Below are 22,018 nucleotides of genomic sequence, written 5' to 3' on the forward strand. Positions count from 1 at the left end.
ATCTATGGATGCTTCACACCACGTCAGTCTGGTCCCATGGTAAGTACCGTGGTATTTTTTAATTTTTTATTACAAAAAAAAAATAGAAAACATAATATTTTACTTATTAAATACAATAGGGATATTAAACATACTATAAAATATAAGTAAATGTTTTATTTTTTTAATCTTGATTAAAAAATAAAATAATGTATTTATTTTCCATCATATCACCGTCGACAAAAAGACTCGGGAATGAAATAGAAAATTTCTTGTGGTGTCCATTACGGAACAACCGTTTGGAAGACTTTCCTACGATATGTAATACAAACATGACCGGCTTCCATCAAAACGTTTATTTATTTTTACGTAATATGATTTTGGATTTTTGAGCGGCCATTTGGTTGAATGGACGTACCGATGATGACGGTACGATACCGTCAATGCTATATTGTGCAATTAAATATCAACTGCCCCTGTGAAAATAAACTTGGCCAAGTGCGAAGTCAACTCGCCTACGAAGGGTTCCGTACCGTTATAGAACGAAAGTGGGAAAAAATGTGTTTTTGTGTGGGAACCCCCCTTAAATAATAATTTTATTTTGTTTTTAGTATTTTTTTTACAGCGGCAACAGAAATATATAATCTGTGAAAACAGAAGTGTAGTTATAGCGATTCTTGAGATACAGTCTGGATGTCTCCAGATACAGACAGACAGACGGACAGACAGACATCGAAGTCTCAGTAATAGGGTCCCGTTCTTACCCTTTGGGTACGGCACCCTAAAAAGGACTGATGACTGTTTACTTAATGTAACATTAATATTTGGGAAAGTTATTAAGTCTTATCTCCCGAACATCTTAATCCGTAATCCGAAACAAATTAGGGGCACGCTGCAACTTTGTGAAAGAAATATTTGGCCAAGCAACGGCGGCGGCTTTAAGCCTCGGTGTTAAAAGTATATTTGCAGCGATCACTTTATTTTTGTTTATGAAACAAAATATTCAGGCTCGAAAATGAGCTTTCGTTGTTTTTCTTTAAAAAAGAAAAAAGTGAATAAGGGTAATTGTACACTTTATCTGATCATCATCATGTTTACATAAGTTTTTAGACTTTTCGCATAGTTTCTTTGTTAAAACCCTTTAGCCACAGATTACTAAAAATTAACTACACAACTTTAGCTATGAATTAAACTATTAAAAGATTAACATTTAATACACATAATTATTAGAGGACCCGGTGAACTTCGCATCACTTTCCTCCACTTATAAGCCTTCCCTAAACTTCCATTTTTCAAGATTAGTTTTAGCGAGACTAAAAAATACATTTTTTATTTATAAAGATAAACTAGCTGACCGGGCAAATGTTGTTTTGCCACATAAATTGTTTCTATTATCAATATTAAAAAGTAGATAAAAACCTATTCTCAGGCCTAACGAATTTACTATCAGAGAAGTTGATTCCTATGCAGATCGCGGACCTCAGTAATTTGGTCACGTTAAGTCAAAGTCATCCGACCGATTACAGTTAACATTGAATTGACATAAGCCGACCACATGACGTAGGTCCGTCAACTGCCTAGGAATCAATTTCCTCGGGTATACGTATACAAATTTAATTAAAATCGGTTGAGCCGTTTTGGACGAGTTCGCGCATAAACCGTTTGACACGGGAATTTTATACACGATGTAACAAAACTAGGTGATAATACTTTTGAGTTTGTAAGAGTCCCTTATATTGAGTTCACTGTGAAAGTAGCAGCGCTGAAACAGCAAAAAAAATTATGTGTATGGGCATGGGCAAGCGACCGCGCGTCAGGATTTTTCCCATAGTTTTGTTACACCTTGTTATAATTTGTATAAGAAACTGTTATTAGCAGAAAAAAAGTCCTCGTAGCGCGAGGCTGACGTAGCGGGAAGCATACCCTCTACGTCAGCGTAGCGCTACGAGCCTACGACGCGGCGCTTCGTAGCCCGTAGGCTCGTAGCGCTACGAGCCTACGACGCGGCGCTTCGTAGCCCGTAGGCTCGTAGCGCTACGAGCCTACGACGCGGCGCTTCGTAGCCCGTAGGCTCGTAGCGCTACGAGCCTACGACGCGGCGCTTCGTAGCCCGTAGGCTCGTAGCGCTACGAGCCTACGACGCGGCGCTTCGTAGCCCGTAGGCTCGTAGCGCTACGAGCCTACGACGCGGCGCTTCGTAGCCCGTAGGCTCGTAGCGCTACGGAGCGTAGCAAAGTGCTACAACATGCCGAATTTTCAATCAAGTTAGTAATAATAAGTGTAGTGATAAGTATTATTAATTCTTTATTTCATCCATACTAATATTATAAATACGAAAGTGTGTTTGTCCGTCTGTCTGTCTTTCTGTCTGTCTGTTACCTCTTCACGATCAAACCGCTAAACGGATTTGCTGAAGTCCCTGGAAAGGACATAGGATAATTTTAAGGTCCTCGCGCGATAATTTTTGGCGCAACGGAGTTGCGGGCATCATCTATTTATATATTTTTTTTAAATTAGCGATGGTTATTTTTTTTTAATAAATAATGATGATGTGATATTATATTATACTAGCTATTTGAACGAGCTTTGCTCGGTATTCGATAAAACACGAATAAAATGACATTTTCTAAAAATGATTCCTAGCTAGATCGATTTATCGCCCCCGAAACCCCCTATATACTAAATTTTATGAAAATCGTTGGAGCCGATTCCGAGATTCTAATCTATACTTATAATAAAATCGTAGAGGTAAAATTTTTATACATTGAAAATAAACTTGAAAAAGCGAGTCAGGGTCATGTAAGAAGAGTAGTAGAACACATTTTAACTGTTTTTGAAATGTTTCTTTCTCTATCTGTTTGTCTGTATGTCTATTTGTTTGTTTGTACAGGCTAATCTCTGAATCCGCTGGACCGATTTCAATGAAATTGGGCATGATGATACCTTACATCCCTGGTCAACATCTTAGATACTTTTTTAACTGACTTTCAAAAAAGGAGGAGTTAATGTTTACTTTGCTGTTTGTGGTCAGATTTTCAAAATTATTTTTTTCTTGTATAGATTGCCCGAATTTGATACCATGTTTACAGTAAAATCGGCTAAGTGCGAGTCGGGCTCGCGCACGAAGGGTTCCGTACCGTTATAGAGAAAAAATAGGCCAAAAGATGCGTTTTTGTATGGGAGCCCCCCTTAAATTTTAATTCTATTCTAATTTTATTATTAACTAGCTGTTGCCCGCGACTTCGTCCGCGTCAGCAAAATGTGATTCCTCCTCCTTTTCGGAAGTCGGTTAAAAAGTAGCCTAAGTTATTCCCTACTACATCAGCTATGTGCCTAAAAAAGTCCCGTCAAAATCGCACCAGCCATTTCAGACATTAGCCGGAACAAACAGACAGACAGACAGACATACAGGCAAAAATTGTAAAAAATGTTGTTTTGGTGTCTGTCCCCTATACATCCAGTAAAAAACGGTTCTTTCAATATTACAAACAGACACTTCAATTTTATTTTTATGTGTAGATTATTTTATTATTAATTATTAAAGTACACATATAATTAAGAATTCTGTGAAAATTTCAACTGCATGCCTGTTGTAATTATTGATATCGAGAAAAAAGGCAAAAAAAATCATGTTTGTTGTATGGGAATAAATATTTATTATATTTCCAGTATTTTTTGTTATAGTGGCCAATAGATATACACAATCTGTAAAAATTTCAGAACTCTAGCTATAATGGTTCTTGAAATAAAGCCTGGAGATAGACAACGGAGTCTAAGTAATAGGGTCCCGTTTTTACCCTTTGGGTACGGAACCCTAAAAACGGTGACTTGATAAGTAATGGAATTGAAGGAACTCCTCGAAATTAACAACGACAACCAAAGTGATTACCAATTCTAGCAAAGGTCGATCTTTAAAACTTTTCCTAATATTCGTAAATGATTATTCAAACCCTGGATGGATAATGGATATTGACCACTGCGTATCTCAATTCGTTACCGGCCATGGAAATTTTAAAGTCAAACTTTACGGATCTAAGTCACTAGCATCAGTCGAGCACATTGGTAGAAATGGTAGAATATGTACGACCGAAGGCAGTATGTTTGAATAAACCTCTCATCATGTTCTCTGGGAGAGTTTTTTCTGCCAAGACGAAATAACTACAATGCTAGGAAACAGTCCACAACAAATTCCAATATTAATTATTTAGCTATACCTACTGTAGCCCCCATCCCCTGTCCACGCCAAGCGGTCTTCAAAGAAAGTATTTTTCAAAACGATAAGTATCTGAGATTCAAGTTTCCTGGGTCTTTGATGTAAATTAACAATTTCGTGTGTAATATAGATCCAACTGAAATAGTCGTAGATGGGTGTTCAATTTTCTAAATCTCGATTTTAATAACATACATTCACGCGGACGAAGTTGCGGGCAACAGCTAGCTATATAATATTATATATATCAAGAATTGCTCGTTTAAAGATATAAGATTATGATGTTTTTATATTTTATAATCTGAAAAATCGAGAAACGGAATTTCATATATTTTGTTTAAATTTTTACATTTTGTATAATTTTTGTGCTTCTATTCGCTGTAATTAGAAATATTACTACTTTTGTCTATGTCAGCTTTATTGTAAATGTGCTAACAATAATAATAATTGTACAGAGTTATCGAGTGTATCAATAAAATTACAATTTTATCGACAAAAGATGTTTCAATTTTATTGTCTTATAGACCCAGGTGGTTCTGTAAAGCGCGCACGACCTAATACGGTTTATTGCCGACTATTACGTACTCGTATATAGGTCAGCAGACTCCGCACAAAAATACATTCAAATAGGTTATTGGATGAGAATCATTATATTGAACTAGATGACGCCCGCAACTCCGTTGCGCCGAAACTCGTTTATCGAACGACGAAAAGTATCCTATGTCCTTTCCCGGGACTCAAAGTACCTCCATGCCAAATTTCAGCCAAATCGGTTTAGAGGTTAGGGCGTGAATAGGTAACAGACAGACAGACAGACACACTTTCGCATTTATAATATTAGTATGGATATCTTATTTAGTTTAGTCACGGTCGCACTCAGATACATCTAATGTTATATTTAATGAAGAGTTTGATAGAAAATGTATTGACTAATTTAAAGTTAAATAATCATGAAATTAAAGTTAGTGCAATTATTATTATAAATTATTGGAACGTAGTTCCTTATCGCCTTGGGCTAGACTGAAAAAGTTGTAACGACACTTTTTTATTAGTACATGCATGGTAGGGGCGGAGGGCGTTGTTAGTATTCCTGGGCGCCAGTAGATAATTTTTTTGAGTGTACATGTGTACAGGTTATTTTAACATAAGAAATAACTTCATTCCATTCGGGTGTCCCTTGACACCTCTCAAGGCTTTATATTATAAAAAGACTATCTGATCGGCAAACGTTGTTTTGCCTTTTAGGCTTTGGGATACACGTAGGATATACATACTAATACTGTAAATGCGAAAGTATATTATGTCTTGGTATGGAAACACTTTGTGTCCCGGGAATGGACATAGGATACATTTTATCCCAGAAAAATTTACGATTCTCGCGCGATAAACGTATTTTGTCGCGGCGTCATGTACTATGCCCTAAAGACATTTCCACCGAACGAGTTGTACTCGGTCAGGCCAAAGCCCACTGTCGTTATTTCAGACGTTGCAGTCGCGGCGATCTCAGGAACTTCGATAGTGCGATTCATCATCCGGTACACTTTTATTACGTTTATTTTAATGTGCAAATAAATAATCTATCTGTCACGTTAAACTATAAAATAATATATCATCATCACACAACATCTTCTTCAAAAGACAACATTCATGTTAAAAAGTCGCGAGCCAAAGCGAGTCAATACAATACCCTCCCCAATCCCCCCTTGTCATCCCCCTTATCCTCCCCCCTACGATCAATCCATCAAAGTCCGCGGATCCCATATCATTCGATATTCGAATCGAGACAAATCCCGTTATACGCAAAAAATTCCAAGAAAATTGTTTATGTATGAGTGTATTTTATTGGACTTATATTTTTATTGGAGGGATTTCATTTTATGAGATGATCTGTTTTATATGGAATATGCACAGAAATGGATATTGTGGGAATATGTGAACTAATAGCTGTTTTTATGGTCGAAAATAACTATTTTACTCCATTTTTTTTTTATTTTTTTTTTATGAAATAAGGGGGCAAACGAGCAAACGGGTCACCGGATGGAAAGCAACTTCCGTCGCCCATGGACACTCGCAGGATCAGAAGAGCTGCAGGTGCGTTGCCGGCCTTTTAAGAGGGAATAGGGTAAGGGATTGGGCCTCCGGTAAACTCACTCACTCAGCGAAACACAGCGCAAGCGCTGTTTCACGCCCGTTTTCTGTGAGAACGTGGTATTTCTGCGGACGAGCCGGCCCATTCGTGCCGAAGCATGGCTCTCCCACGTATAACTCCATCTACACCTTTAACAGAATCATATGGTAATCATTTTAATAATTTAAGATTTTACATGAAAATTTTTCTTGTGAGATGAGAGAGATTGTTGAGAATACAAGCTGATCACTTGATTTAGAATCAAGTGATCAGCTTGTATTCTCGCAACATTTTAAACAACAATTTCCCACCTGGAAATGAAAACCACGACCTCCAAATCAAAAGTCACGTTTTATTCCACTGGACCACGTAGGCGAAGCCTTTGTTAGAACCAGGCAAAGTCTGTACAGTTCCTTAACGAAAAAATATTATCACTCCGTATAAGAAACATACGATAGAAAGCTCCACAAAAACCTTTCATTGTTACACTTCAAATAATACTAAAAAAATTCCAATAAAAAAGTAAAATATAATACTAGTATTCAAAGCATTCAACGATAATACTGATGATATCAAATCAATTATAAACAAAATCAATTTGTCTGACAATACGTCGCCGCGCCCGGCTGACATTATTTCACCCTTTGTATAACTCGCACAATGGACTATTCAATATACAAATACGGACGCTTTTATACAATATACGCAATGGGCAGATGGATCGCCTGATGGTTTTTACAACTTCAGGGTAGGTAGATAGGTAGGTAGTAGGGTAGGTACAACTTGGGTTTGAGAATTTTGACAGTGAAGTTAGGACGCTTTTCCTCTCATGCGTGTGATGGCCCGGGGCCGGCGTCCACATAAAAGTCGCCCGCATCGTACGTTATCATTTCATAGATGTTTTTCATTCATCAGTGATCATTCATCATTCATCAGTGATGCCAAATGATAATAATACAAAGAATTCTAACTTTGATGTAAAAAAAAAACGAAATTAGAAAGAAAAATTCAAGAATTTGGGTGAAGAAACTGTGAAGTATAAACCATACATTTTCAAGTTACATTTATCATACTAATTAATAATAATAATAATACTCCCCACACCGGTTTCGGTGACGGTGGCCGGTTTCATTGAAACCAGACCAGATACGCAGGAGTAATTTTATAGTGCCCAAGTGTGTGCGCAGTACACAAGAGCACTCTCTATTCTTTTACTCTCATAACCCAGTAGGACGGAAGACCGACACGACTGGCGAGAGATCAGGCGCAGGACCGACTTTTTACATGCCCATCCGACGCATGGATCATCTTACTTGTCAGACAATCAGGCGATCAGCCTGCATTGTCCTAACCAAACTTGGAAATAACATGTTTCCAACGCGGGATTTGAACCCACGACCTCCGGAGTCGAGAGCGACGCTCTAACCACTAGACCACGGAGGCGTCATACTAATTATTCTTACCATGAACTTAAATCAAATGTAACATCAATTTATGTAAAATAACCTCATGAAATATGTAACATTAGTACGTCAGTAAAATGTGCCCGAAAACAGAAAGCTTGAAAGTATTTTTTCCATATTTTAAATAGAGTTATAACTTTTAGTTCTAAACTTTAAAGTTTTGTTCGTAAAACTGAAATCGGTAATAGTCAAGTTGCACAAAAGTTCCAGCTAGGAAATGTGCACAAATGGACTAGTTCGATAATTATTTCAATATGAAATTATTTATTTTACATTAAGGGTCAATTCAGACCGCAACGCGATTGGTAGATGTATTTCTAAAGTATTGAACTGACAGACTTGCATGGATTCTCACGCAATTAAAGTCAGTCAAATCATTTAGAAATGCATCTACGGGTGGCGTTGCGGTCTTAATTGACCCTAATGCTAGCTTTAAAATAAGAGCTATACTATTGAAACTTGGTAAGTAGATGTGGTCTGTGAACCGCATTAAGATTTTAATATAAAAATGGAAAAATTACTAAAAATTTTTCGGGGTCCCCATAGGTACAACTGAAACAAAAAAAAAAATATCTAACCTATGCGTGTGGGGCATCTATAATGGATAGGTGTTCAAAAATCAAATTGAATTTTTTGATATAATTTTTTTCTAACCTGAATAGTTTGCGAGAGAAACTCTTCCGAAGTGGTAAAATGTGTGTCTCCCCCCCCCCCTCTAACTTCTAAATTAGGGGCATGATAATTCTAAAAAAATTATATGATTTGAACGAGATCTCGCAAGTAGTGTTTTTATACGTCATAAATGATAAACCTTAATTTAACTTTAATTAAATCAACTAAAATATAAAAATAAATCAAAAACCTTTCATAGAAAAAAACCTTATTGCTGCTGCGGAACCCTTTATGGACGAGTCCAACTCACACTTGGCTGGTTTTAATTTTTTTATAATTTATGGTCAACAGATATTTATTTTCTAACAGTTTTCAACGGACAGAGACTTTCCTGTTTACAATAGTTTTCTATTTATAGAAATTATCCGATTTTCAAAAAGTTTTATGTCCACAAACAATTTTATGTCCACGTTTTTTTTTCACGAAATTTCTGATTACTAAAACGATGCAGCAACATAATAATATTATAATTTATCTTTTTTACAAGAAAATATTTTTAATGTTTCGAAAATAAGCTGTAGATTATACTAGCTTTGCATAAACAATTTAGGTACAGTTTTACCGCACACATCATTAATTATTATTTATTTCTCTTGTTAATGTATCAATGTATCTGGCGTCCTTTAACTACAATAAAGATAAAATAAAGCAACCAAAGCGGTGAATTTACGATTCATGTAACTGGTGTAAAATCCCCTTTCCCTCTAAATTGAATTGACATAATAAATATTTTATTTTAATTTTAGATCTTTAGGTAAAATTTTATGCTAAACTGTATAAAATTATACTTTTTATGTGAGACACCTTGACAGAGCTTGGTCCTGTGCGTACACTACATATTTTGCAAATTTAGTAGAATTGACAAAGCTGAGGTATGTACGAAAAACATTTACTTTCGTATATGATATTCGTAAAAGTAGAATCAAAAACTGTCTATTATTACTAGACGAAACCTATGATTCACAAGTCACAAGTATTACATTGTGTATACTATAGTTAGTACACACCGTATAGCCTAGGCGGCCTCGGGCGAGCTATCAAAATCAATGAATCCCAAGTCATCATAACTCAACCCGATTACAGATAAGCTCAAGGCTAGATAATCTGCAAAACGATAAACTCCTAAAATCGATAACAAAATTGACTTACTCGCAAACTCATCGTAAGGCATCACCAATTGACAATTTGCACTTACACTATCATATCACCGACTGTTAAAAAAATCGATTCGAAAAAAATCGGCGAACGAGTGGAAATAATTCGTTTGTCGAATTTTGTGATAATTAGACCTAAATGTGAGGATGTTCGTGGTAGGTCCCGCGTGCGAGCGCCGGGAACGCGCCGCGACGACTGGCGAACCCCAGTCTATACTTATGTGTTTACATCTTAAATGGGGTGGCCACAGAGCACTGCGCGCACAGACGTCGAGGGTGAAGTCCGATAAGGGTCAATTCAGATCGCAATGCGACGCGTAGATGCATTTCTAAATTTATATTGAAAGACTTCAATTGTGTGAGACGTTATGCAAGTCTGTCAATTCTATACAAATTTAGAAATGCATTTGCGCGTCGCGTCGCGGTCGGAATTGGAAAAAATACCGCAAAACAATAGATTTCAAGGGCGAAATAGGTTGTTACAGTAGTGTCAAAAAATTTTAATTTATTTAGAAAGCAGAATACTACGACTATGAGCCAAGCGATCAACATATAAATCCATACTTCTATACTTCCATACTTAATATTATAATTAATGGGAAAGTTTGTCTGTCTGTCTGTTACCTCTTCACACCCAAACCGCTGAACCAATTTTGCTGAAATTTGGTATGGAGATGCTTTGATTCCCGGGAAAGGACATAGAGATACTTTTAATCCCGAAAAATGTACGGTACCCGCGCAATAAACAAATTTTGGCGCAACGGAGTTGCGGGCGTCATCTAGTAACATGATAAATGATAATATGTCATAGTCAATATTTCGAACGGCGTATCATATTGTTAATTAATCATATCACAATCATCACAACATCACTACAATCATAAATCTATTTTTTTTCTTTTTAAGTATAATAAGGTAAGTACATCATTATAGATACGACGGTTAATTTATTAATTATAATATTCTCAATTACCATAAAATTCTAATAATAATAATCATTAAAGACCACATAATTTTACTGAACGAATAACAAAAAATTAAATAGCAAATCTCGTTGTATATTAAACTAATATTTTAAGTTAGTATTTTTATTATTTTAATTTGATGTATAAAATGAATAATGAACTTTGAAAATGAAAATATATTCTGTAAGAATTTCATAAATGTTTACGAATCGACGAAAACGTATGACGGACAGCCATCTTTTTTAACCGACTTCCAAAAAGGAGGAGGTTATAATATTATGTTCGGCTGTGAATATTTTTATCACCTCTGTGCGCGTTTACTCTGCATCCCCACAGCCACAGTATACGTATACAAAGTTTTGACCCGTCCGATGTTATTATTACCCAGTACTGCAGAATTACGGCGTATTTAAATTCTGACTCGGGTCTTATTGGGATCATGGGGATTATCTGAAATGTATTATGATTGTCATATACATTTCTGCCTGAAAATTGGCAAAACCTTGGGTCAAAGTTGCATCCGATACGTGTGGATGGTTCCACATTCGCAAAAGATTATGATGTGCAAATAGAAATGACGATTAGTCTTTGATTGCCCATAATCGATGTTAGTTGTGCAGACCCTTGATTGCTTAGGCAATTGTGGTAACAATCAGACATCAGTTGTCATGGCTGAGCGTGAAGATGGAACTTTACGCTATAAAATTTAGTATAATTTAATAATAATTGTAAACAAAACAGTTTTAAATTATACTAAGATCCTTTTATTTGAATGTTGACTGCTGTGGAACATAAGCAGCTTGGTTTTAAAGAGATCCAAGACACAATTTAAATAATGTACCTAGAATAGATTTACTCTTGGATCAAAATAAATATTGTTTTATAACGCAATTAGTAAGCATTTTTATAACGTTATAAAATTTATGACTGCTCTACTGAGAGCGGAATACTAAAATTTAAAAAAAAATCCTATAATTTTATCCATGCTAACTACGATGCTAATGAACTTTTAATACTTAAAGCATAATTCATAATTCATTTATTGCCAGAACGAAGTACAGGTTGGTCTTAATTCTATATATTATACAATTGAATATTTCATTCTACCATATTAAAATAGTGTGCAATGCAAAATTAAGTCCTCTAATTAATAATATCTATCAATATGAAATTAACAACCAATACACTATTTAAATAGCGAGACAATAATGGTATATATAATTTAAAGTAAATCATTTTAACACATCATAATAATAATTTATAGGTAATTACTAATTATATAAAATTTCTCAAGTCAAAATGCATATAATATATTCATGTCGTAAACAGTAACATAATTATAAAAACCATAGAGATCGCCCAATGGTCGAAATTCGACCTTAATTAGCTTCTTCTTATGGCTCCCCGTTTAAAGTATCAATGACTATTTCAGATTGAATAAAAAAACAACATTCCATTTTCAATTTGACAACAGAGTTCAACCATAAACAAGAGAGTATAATTCGTATATAATATGTATTGGCTTGTCATTCTAAAAGATGGTAGTGTGCACATTGTAGTGTGTGTAATGTTTTATTTGTAAAAAAAATGTATGATAAAAGCATGATTTCAAAATAATATTAGCTCGATGCACTCCTTCACCATATAAACTATAACTGTGCAAAATTTCATTCACCTACGTTTCCGCATTTTTGGTCAAAAGGGATCCAAAGATTTTCGCCCGCGTATTTATTTAAATTATATACAGGGTGCAATTAAACCTTCGTGAAAAATTTTGATATTATATTGATCCTTGTTAAAAATAAACATACACGTACCTATTTTTTCTTTTATAATCACTCAATCCTAAAATGTTGAGAAATAGCTTCCGAAAGTTATCCCTTATTTAAAATAAAATACCTACAGTTATTTCAGACAGGGTGAACAACAACAAACATTACTATCTTTTTTCTTTTTTCATTATCTTTTTTTTGTAAAAAAATTAACGTTTGTTATAAATTATAATACACACATTAATGTACTCTATTTTATGAGTCCATTCGACACTCCGAAGGTATGCAACAGTTCTCAGTATAAAAAAATAATATTTTTGAGCCTGGATAATGGTGGAAATTCTAGAGAAAATTGAACACCTGCGCAAATAACCCAGTCTTGGAGTTTGAGTTTGAGTTTTGTTTGAGTTTTATTCGTATTATGTAAGAAAATTACGATCACTTTCTTTGAAATGTTTGAGAAGATGTGAAGAATAAAGCTGCAACGGACAGGACTCCGTCAAGGATGGTTTTAAAACAGAAATGGTTGGTGTTATATTTTTGGAACGGAGTTCCTTATCGCGCGTTTGGCGTAAAGGGAGCTAGACAGAAGGATATTTGATCTCGACACTTTTTATAAGTACCTGCATGGTAGGGGCAGAGGGCGTTGATAGTATTCCTGTGCGTCAACTAGATGGCTTTTTTTGAGAATAAAGTACAGCGACTCGTTGTTAGTATTCCTGAGCATCAATAGATGGCGTTTTTTTTCTAAATTTTGAGTGTATATTATGTATACAGGTTTTTTTAAAAAAGGAAATAACTTCGTTCCATTCGGGTGTCCCTTGAAACCTCTCAAGTTTTTTTTTTTACTTAAGGTGCCCTTGGCTTAGGCAGCTTATCTGCAACATTTAAACCAATTATTATGTTTTTTTTTATATAAAAAAGACCAACATCGCTATAAAGTTACCTGGAGCCCCTGGAGGAGGCTATAAATACGTTTCTAATGGTCATCGAAAACTCACCAGCCAGCCAGCCACCAACCAAGAGCCACCTAATTCTGTTGAATGAAGGTCAACCCACCCAAAATTATTATTTTTCCTTAAACATATACATGATACATAATGTTGTTATGTTTAATTACTTTTCAGTTTTATTTTATGGTGGTTTTTGGATTCTTTCTGCAAGAGACCGCGACCGACAAAAATTCAAATAAAATGCCGGCGGAACTCAACCTTTTTTTATACGGGCCAAAAACATGTTTTCATCTGTATCGCGGGCTGCAATCAAAATTATTTAGAGGTAAAAGTGGTGAAAAAATGCGTTGTTCGAAATAACCGATTCACGCAGGCCACTGACAAAGTCCCGGCAGGCCGCAGGTTGAGTACAGCTGTTCTACGCCACTACAAAGCAGTGGCGGCAGCCGGCATAGGTCGATAGACCAATGTTGCAATGCAATGTCGGTAGAAAATTAAACCTAATTCGGCCCTGTTAGGACAAAACGCTTTATCCTGTACTTGCGAAAAATGAGCTTAAATTTTTTAGCTCGTTAAGGTACAATTCCGTGCATCGCGACAGTCGTGAGCCGCGCGCGACCTACGACTGTCGTCGGCCGCTCGCGACAATAGTCATTGTATGAAAATGTATGGCACCGTTTCTAACTTTGACAGACGCGCGCGGCCGACGACAGTCTTAGGCCGCGCGCGGCTTACGACTGTCGCGATGCACGGAATTGTACCTTTACCAAATATCCAGTGTACATGATTTCTATGTAAGATGATTACATATAATATTTGCAAATTTTCATTAGAACATAATTTTATCGTATTTTTTTTTTAATTATCGTTAAATACTATTAAAACATGTTTTGTTGTGACAGTATGCAGCTAGCCAGTATAAAATATTCAAGGGCTCAGCTTGCAGCTTTTTGCAAAAATAAAAATACGCTCAAACTTGTGCGATTGTTATCCTACTACGGTTACAAACCCGGATTACAGTTTTGCAAAAATATTTCGTTTTAGGTTACAGCATAATGTTATATGGAATATTTCGGTGAAAAACTTGTCCTCAATTTTTTGAGTTCAATCAATCCAATGCTTTAAATATCAAGTAGATAAATTTAGACTATATTATTACAAAACGATGTAACCCGTGTTGCATTGTTTTGTCACAACAGGGCCGTTATACCCTAGGTATCAAGTGGCATTTTATTTGAATGTTTGTTGGTCGCGGTCGCTTGCCGCAATGATCGAAACGGTACCTTTAGGATGTTGTAAGTACCTACGTTGCGAAACAACCACCTTTATAAATTTTACGTGTGTTTTTTGGCACATGATTTTATTTTATTTGCCCTTGATTTATTTTTAGTATGGATAGGCGGTAAAAAACTATTTAAGTTATGATCAGTGATTGAAAATGAATATTGTGTTGTTGAAAATAATAATGTTTTTTTTAATTATGTAATTTGGGGCCGTCTATGGGGTATTCGCCCATATCCTTTTTAATAATGTTGTTTTTATTATCTTTATAATATTAAAACTGCCCTAAACTTTTCGTTGAAATTTCGGCTTTTATCTCTAGATATAAAATCAAATTTTACATCTGCTTCGTAACAAAGTACTCTTCATACTATACTCTACAAAGACATTATGCTTTATGTTAATCATAGTTTTATGACTTATGAGATAGGAACTAAAAAACATTATGACAAACTGAATCTTTTGTAGTTTTGAACACCAAACAAAATATTATAAATAGATAGCGACAGATGTTTGTCTGCTTATTAGATTTATTCCAGAAAAAAAATACCCATTATGATTAATAAATAATACATAATACGAGTATTATATTCGTCTAATTCAAAGCATATCTCCGAACCAAATTTTATTTACATCGGATAAAATGACTAAAAAGAAACTGCAATGTTTTCATCCTATTTTATGCGTGGGAGAGCCATGCTTCGGCACGAATGGGCCGGCTCGACCGGAGAAATAACACGTTCTCATAGAAAACCGGCGTGAAACAGCGCTTGCGCTGTGTTTCGCCGAGTGAGTGAGTTTACCGGAGGCCCAATCCCCTACCCTATTCCCTTCCCTACTCTCCCCTATTCCCTTCCTCACCCTCCCCTATTACCCTGTTCCCTCTTAAAAGGCCGGCAACGCACCTGCAGCTCTTCTGATGCTGCGAGTGTCCATGGGCGACGGAAGTTGCTTTCCATCAGGTAACCCGTTTGCTCGTTTTCCCCCTTATTTCATAAAAAAAACCTACATTACAGAAAAAGTAATGAGCCGTATACTATAAATAATAATATGTACTTTTTAACATACAATATAATGTTAAAAGCTTAGCCAAGTAAGCGTGGCGAGTGTGCTCGATGTTCGTGTCCATATTATTTAAATAACAATAAGAGAGCTATTTTAGAGCTGAGATGAGTTTTTCTATACCTTTTTTAAACGCATTATGCCTCCTCTTTACTTTAGCCCATGATGCGACGTTTTGGATTTTATTACGTGTAGTTAACCCTATTAATAAAAGTTTAGGGCCCTGTTTCACCACTTCCTGATAAGTGCTGGATAGGCTATCCAACAGTTAATTTGGCAGATAGAGTAAAGAGAATCTGTCAAAAATGTTGTGGATAGCCTATCATGCACTTTATCAGGATTTACATTGCCCAGATAAACTGATCCGGTTTATGGCGCACTATTTTATGTTGTAAAAAAACTGTGTTTCTAATAATAAATAAATAATAATAAAAAAAAAAAAAAAAAAAAAAAAAGGAAGTGGTGAAATAGGCCCTAAGTTGTCAAAACGTCAGAACTCAGATCTAAAGGTGCCTCCTCACAATGGTCCATGCTGGCCCACTTAACAAGCCATCGCCATTGTGTTGACGGGGTGATGGTGTATGATGGCGGACGATGGTAATGCCAGTATCGTGTGTCACAATGACGATGGCCTTTAGTGGGCCAGCATGGACGGATTAAAAAGGCACCTTAAAGTTCTACTTTCAAACAGGACCATGACAACTATCCATGAATATGCCCGTAGACTCTACACGTAGACGAATATGCCCCACACACGTTCGTAGTCGCTTCGTCGTCCATCGTAGGCCAACGTGTTCCATAATATTTATAACCTTTTTAAAATATTTATGGTAATTAATTAATTTTTTTTATTACTTGTCCAATTGCATGACTGCGGAACACGGGTTTTAATTTATGCCTTTTATAGTGTCGATTTTAATATAAAATAATTTTGATACATATTGTAAAAAAAGGTTTTTATAATTTATAAGCAGTAATTAAACCCGTGCTACATGATTTTTTAAATAAATCTCCATAATTGCATTATTAAAACATAAAATAATAAATTAATTTAAAAAACTTTATTTACATAACACCATCTCTGTATATAAAAGACATACAACACATAATAACAATCATACTTCTCAGAATCATCACAATCTAAGGGTAGATACTAAAATAAAATAACGGTAAGAAAATTTTTAATATTTTTATCTGTTCTATCGAGTTATTTTAACTATAAAATTTGGTTTAATTTGTTTTAACTAATAATTTTGATTTTAAGCAAAGTGTTATGGTGATCAAATTACTCACTTTATTGATTTGATATACATGTCGCAGGCACATTGTATATTTAGCCGTATTACATTACGGCTAGCCGTTTTAAAAAACGGCGCCGTTTTGTAATGCGGCGTGTCGACGTTTAGCCGGATTGTAATTGCGATACGTTCTTCAATAAGGCGGCCCACGTTGAGCCGCATCGTAGTCCTATGTAAGCTATAGGGTGACCATGATTGCAAAATAAAACAATGCTGCAATGAGTGGCCTTCATTAAATTTTGGTAAGCACTCAGAGAATAGCAAAAAATTCTAGATTTATCTTTTGTTTTATGACGGTCGCCGGCTGCTGCCGCAGCACGCTCGCTTCGCTCGCTCGGCTCCCTCTGTGTTGTGGTCTAAGTTCTAACCTAACCTAACCTATTTTTGGACTTTCTGGATTGTGTTTGTTTTTGTTTTGGCGGGGGGCTGCGCCCCCCGAGCCCCCCTTTCGTGGGCGGCTGCACCCCCCCGTCCCCCGCTTCGGTATCCGTGGTAAGTAGGCCTTCTGTTAAGTCTTTATCTATATATATAAAAATGGATATTCAATTGTGTTAGTAACGCTAAAACTCGGAAACGGCTGAACGGATTGGGCTAATTTTAGTCTTAAAATAGAATCGTAGAAGTCCAGATAAGATTTTAAAGTCACACAAAGTTCACCGGGACAGCTAGTTAATTAATAAAAGAAATTAATTAATAATGAAATTAAATAAAATACTGAAATGTTTTCTCTGCTGACCGAATGTATAATCTTGCCAACCAAGTAATTATTCTGCCGAGTGACTATTTATTTTGCAGATACATAATAAAACTCGCTGCCAGTTATGTGTTTAAATTGCTGACCATTGTCATGATTATTTACAGAACACGAATTGCAGCCTGATTTTAATTATTGCTAACAAAATCTTTTTATGCTGACAAAGTGATTTATTGTTATTTCTTGCAAACCAAATTTTTAAATGGCATACACAAAATTTAATTACTTCTCATATATTAATCTGTGACATAGGCAGCGCCACGAGTGTTAAGAAACGAATTACGAAACTAAAACTGTCAAAAAGGCGACTAGTCTCTAACCAATGACATAAGAAACACTTCTGATGTCATTGTCTGTAGCCTTATTACATTACGGCTAGCCGTATTGAATAACGTATAGCGCCGAATGCATTCCGGTGGTTTTTTATTCAGCCGCATTCAATCCGGCTAAACATCAACACGCCGCATTACAAAAGGGAACAAATATAAAAAAAAAATGCACTGATACCCTAAACTTGTTTACCAAAAAAATATAATTAACACCAAAAAATAAAGTCTAAAATTGCAATACTACCAGCTATTTTAGTCATGACAACACTTCAAATTGTAATCGAACACCAAATATAGTAAATGATCACCAAATAAAGTAAATGATCACCAAATATAGTAAATGACCATCAAATATAGTAAATGATCACCAAATATTAGTAAATGATCACTAAATATAATAAATGATCACTAAACATAGTAAATGATCATCAAATCCTTGTGAGCAAATCAATGCGATATTTCTGTCCAAATAAATCACTACGATTGACAAAACATGTAAGCATATTATTAACAAAATAATCGGCCAAGTGTGAGTCGGACATGGAGGGTTCCGTACCGTTATAGAACAAAATTAGACCTGAATTTTTTTTTTGTATGGGAGCCACTTTTAAATTATTTTTTATTATTATTATAACCTAATTATTGAAGTTAACATAATATAATCAAGGCCTTTGCGAAAATATCAACGTGCCTACCGGTTGTCATTATTGATATCGAGCAAAAAAGGCCAAAAAAATAACGTTTGTTGTATGGGAGCCCCCCTTAAATAACAATTTTATTTTGTTTTAGTACTTGTTGTTGTAGCGGCAACAGATATACACATTACAGAATCTGTAAAATTTTTAGAAGTCTAGCTGGAGCGGTTCTTGAGATACAGCCTAGGCCCTTGACAAAGACAGACGGACGGACAGACATCGAAGTCTCAGTAATAGAGTCCCGTTTTTAGGGTTCCATACCCAAAGGGTACAAACGGGACTCTATATTACTAAGACTTCGATGTCTGTCCGTCTATCTGTCTTCTTCTCTTTAATAGGATATTTGCTAAATAAAAATATATTTCATTATAATTTTACATTAAAATGCTAACGTATAATGTTGGTGATCGTCTACTTCTTTTGGTTTAAGTAACAATGATTTATTTGGAGTCATTTTGCATAAATACGATACCGAGATAATAAATCTTTGGTGATCATTTTACATTAAAATTCTAGTAAGTATAATGTTGGTGATCATTTTCTAATTTTGGTGATCATTTTACTTTAAAATGCTAGTAAAATGTTGGTGATCATTTACTAATTTTGGTGATCATTTACTTATTTTGGTGATCATTTACTATTTTTGGTTTTAAGATGTTAAATCTTCGGTTATCATTTTACATTAAAATGGTGGTCTGTATTTTGGTGATCGTTTACTATTTCTGTCTGTGAAATGTTACTATTTCTGATGATCAGTTAATTATAAGCCATTACAAAACCGCGCCGTTTTTTAAAACGGCTAGCCGTAATGTAATACGGCTAAATATACAATCCGCCTGCAACATATATATCACATTTGCTTACAATCAAACTTACAGCTTTGATCCAGAAATGATTGACGCTATAAGTTTTTATGTCGAAAACGGTTATTAATATTTACCTGAGCATAAAGCAATTATTTCTAAAAAAAAACGTTTTTTCTGTAATTTACATCTAAGCCTGAGCTTAGATGATAGAAAAATTTATTCAAAATAATAATTGCAAAAAAATATTCGAAACAATGAGACAAATAATATCTTCTACTACTGAAACTAATTATTTTCTAGTGAAACAATACGTTCTATAACCGCTCTGATTAGTATATAACATGTAATCGTTTTTTTAGTTAAGTAACTAAGTTATCTATATGTATAATATAAAATGTATTTAAAAGGTCCTAGGAGTGATGGACTTAAAGTAGATTAAGAGGAATCGTAAACTTGGTAGGTGAACAAACGTGAAAAACTCATAGACGACTCAAATTATTTGTAATAAAAAAGCCGCTTTGATCTTCCAGTTACTTCCACAATGATGAAACTCCTAGCCCTCGTGTGTCTCCTGGGTGCCACCTCGGCGTTCTACACGGATGTGGATGAGAAGATAGACCTGATGAAGATCCTGAACGACCCACACCAGATCCACGGGTATGTGGACTGTGTGCTGGACAAGGGACCATGTAATGACAGCCAGCTGAGTTATAAGAGTGAGTATTATATCTGTTTTTGCCCTCTCTGTCTGGGATAAGACTTTTTTGGATTGTTTATGTCATAACTTCACGAAAAAATACAGTCTCAGGAATCGAAGTATAGTGAGTGTGGCAAAGCCACCCCAGCAAGTGTACCATAATATTATATTGCTCATTGGAAATTTCCGATCAGCAGTATGGAATTATATCTATACTAACGATCCGCCCCGGCTTCGCATCGGGTATAAAATATATAGCCACTGAAAAAATGATTAAAATTGATTCAGCAGTTTTGACTTGTATTCATTATTACTACCCGTGGCCCGCATTGGTCGGTACCGCCGCAAAAGCTACTGGATATATACCATCACGGAGTTTTCTGTGGACCTTTTCAATGTGTACATTATTTTGATAAATATCGTAGGGTTCAGCCTGCGTTTGCAATGTAAGCGGAAAAAAAATGTAATTATTTACGACATCACATTAGAAACCCCGACAATAACAGTATTTCTCCACTATTCAATTAATAATATTATACCTATAAAGGTTATAGGTATAATATTGAATTACTGTACCTCTTGAATTACTGTATCTATTTAAGAAAACCGCATCAAAATCCGTTGCGTAGTTTTAAAGATTAAAGGGAACAAAGGGACATGAGAGAAAAAAAGCGACTTTGTTTTATAATATTATGTATAGATATTAGATATAGATTGCGCACTTGCACGGGGTGGCGCGCTTAGCCACACTCACTATAATATCTCCATACCAAAAAATAAAAATCGATTCATCGGTGTAAACATAGTACCGTAACAGTGTTACGGCCGGGACACATAAACACGACACGACGTCGCGTCGTAGAAACTCACGTAGAAATTCAAGGATGACGCATCGTGAGATTCTACGTTGTGCGTGCCGTATATCGTGCCACGTCACGATGTCACGTCGTAGTTTTTTACGATGCTCGTCGTGGATTCCCACGACACGACGTCGCATCGTGAAACGACCCCGCGTCGTGAAACGACCCCGCGTCGTGGTACGACACGACTTCGTATCGTGTTTTTGTGTCCCGGCCCTTAGACGTTGCCCTCATCTTTGTTGCACTGCACTTTGCTCGCGTAAACACTAAACGGTACATGTTTCCGTGATAAAAACCATAACTCAAACTCAAACTCAGTTTTTTTATTTAGAATAATTTTTTGCAAATCTTCTCTGAAAGTCTACATGATGCCTACCACCGGTTCGGGAACTAACCCGGCAAGAAGAACCGGCGTAAGAAACTCGCACGGGGCCCACTTTTTTACCAAAAAAGTGAGAAATAATTAATCTTTTAAAATAAGGTTTACAATGTTATTACTTACTTAAAATTATACAATTTCAAAATCCATACTAATATTATAAATGCGAAAGTATCTCTGTCTGTCTGTCTGTCTGTCTGTCTCGCTTTCACGCCAAAACTACTGAACCGATTGCAATGAAATTTTGTACACAGTTATTCTAGAGTCTGAGAAAGGACATAGGCTACATTTTGATGTGGGAAAATATCTTATTTCCATGAAAATATCGATGAAAATTAATTCGCATTGCGCGTGGCCAGCGCTCATCCCGGGGGTCCTGGGTTCGAGTCCCGCAGGCGGAACAAAAAGTTTTCAATGTTCCTGGGTCTTGGATGTGTATTAAAATAATATTTCAAAAATCTTAAATATATTTTATATATAATATTATAAAAAATCCAGAAATATATCGATGCAATGAACATTTTAGTTCTAATACGATTCAACAGATGGCGTTTTATTTTT

The 22,018-nt window shown here is 35.5% G+C and overlaps 1 protein-coding gene across 1 annotated transcript in view; it reads right to left on the reverse strand.

The window, feature by feature from the left end:
• LOC121727713 (facilitated trehalose transporter Tret1-like) overlaps window positions 1-9,786 on the reverse strand; it is a 46,302-nt gene extending 36,516 nt beyond the window's left edge. The window contains exon 1 of the mRNA XM_042115692.1: window positions 9,602-9,786. Within this exon, the coding sequence (XP_041971626.1) occupies window positions 9,602-9,623 (22 nt within the window). The 5' untranslated portion in view covers window positions 9,624-9,786. The remainder of the gene's footprint in view (window positions 1-9,601) is intronic.
• Between the last annotated feature and the right edge of the window lie 12,232 nt (window positions 9,787-22,018).

The sequence above is a fragment of the Aricia agestis genome, chromosome 6 (genome assembly GCF_905147365.1).
Source record: "Aricia agestis chromosome 6, ilAriAges1.1, whole genome shotgun sequence".
Classification (NCBI taxonomy): domain Eukaryota; kingdom Metazoa; phylum Arthropoda; class Insecta; order Lepidoptera; family Lycaenidae; genus Aricia; species Aricia agestis.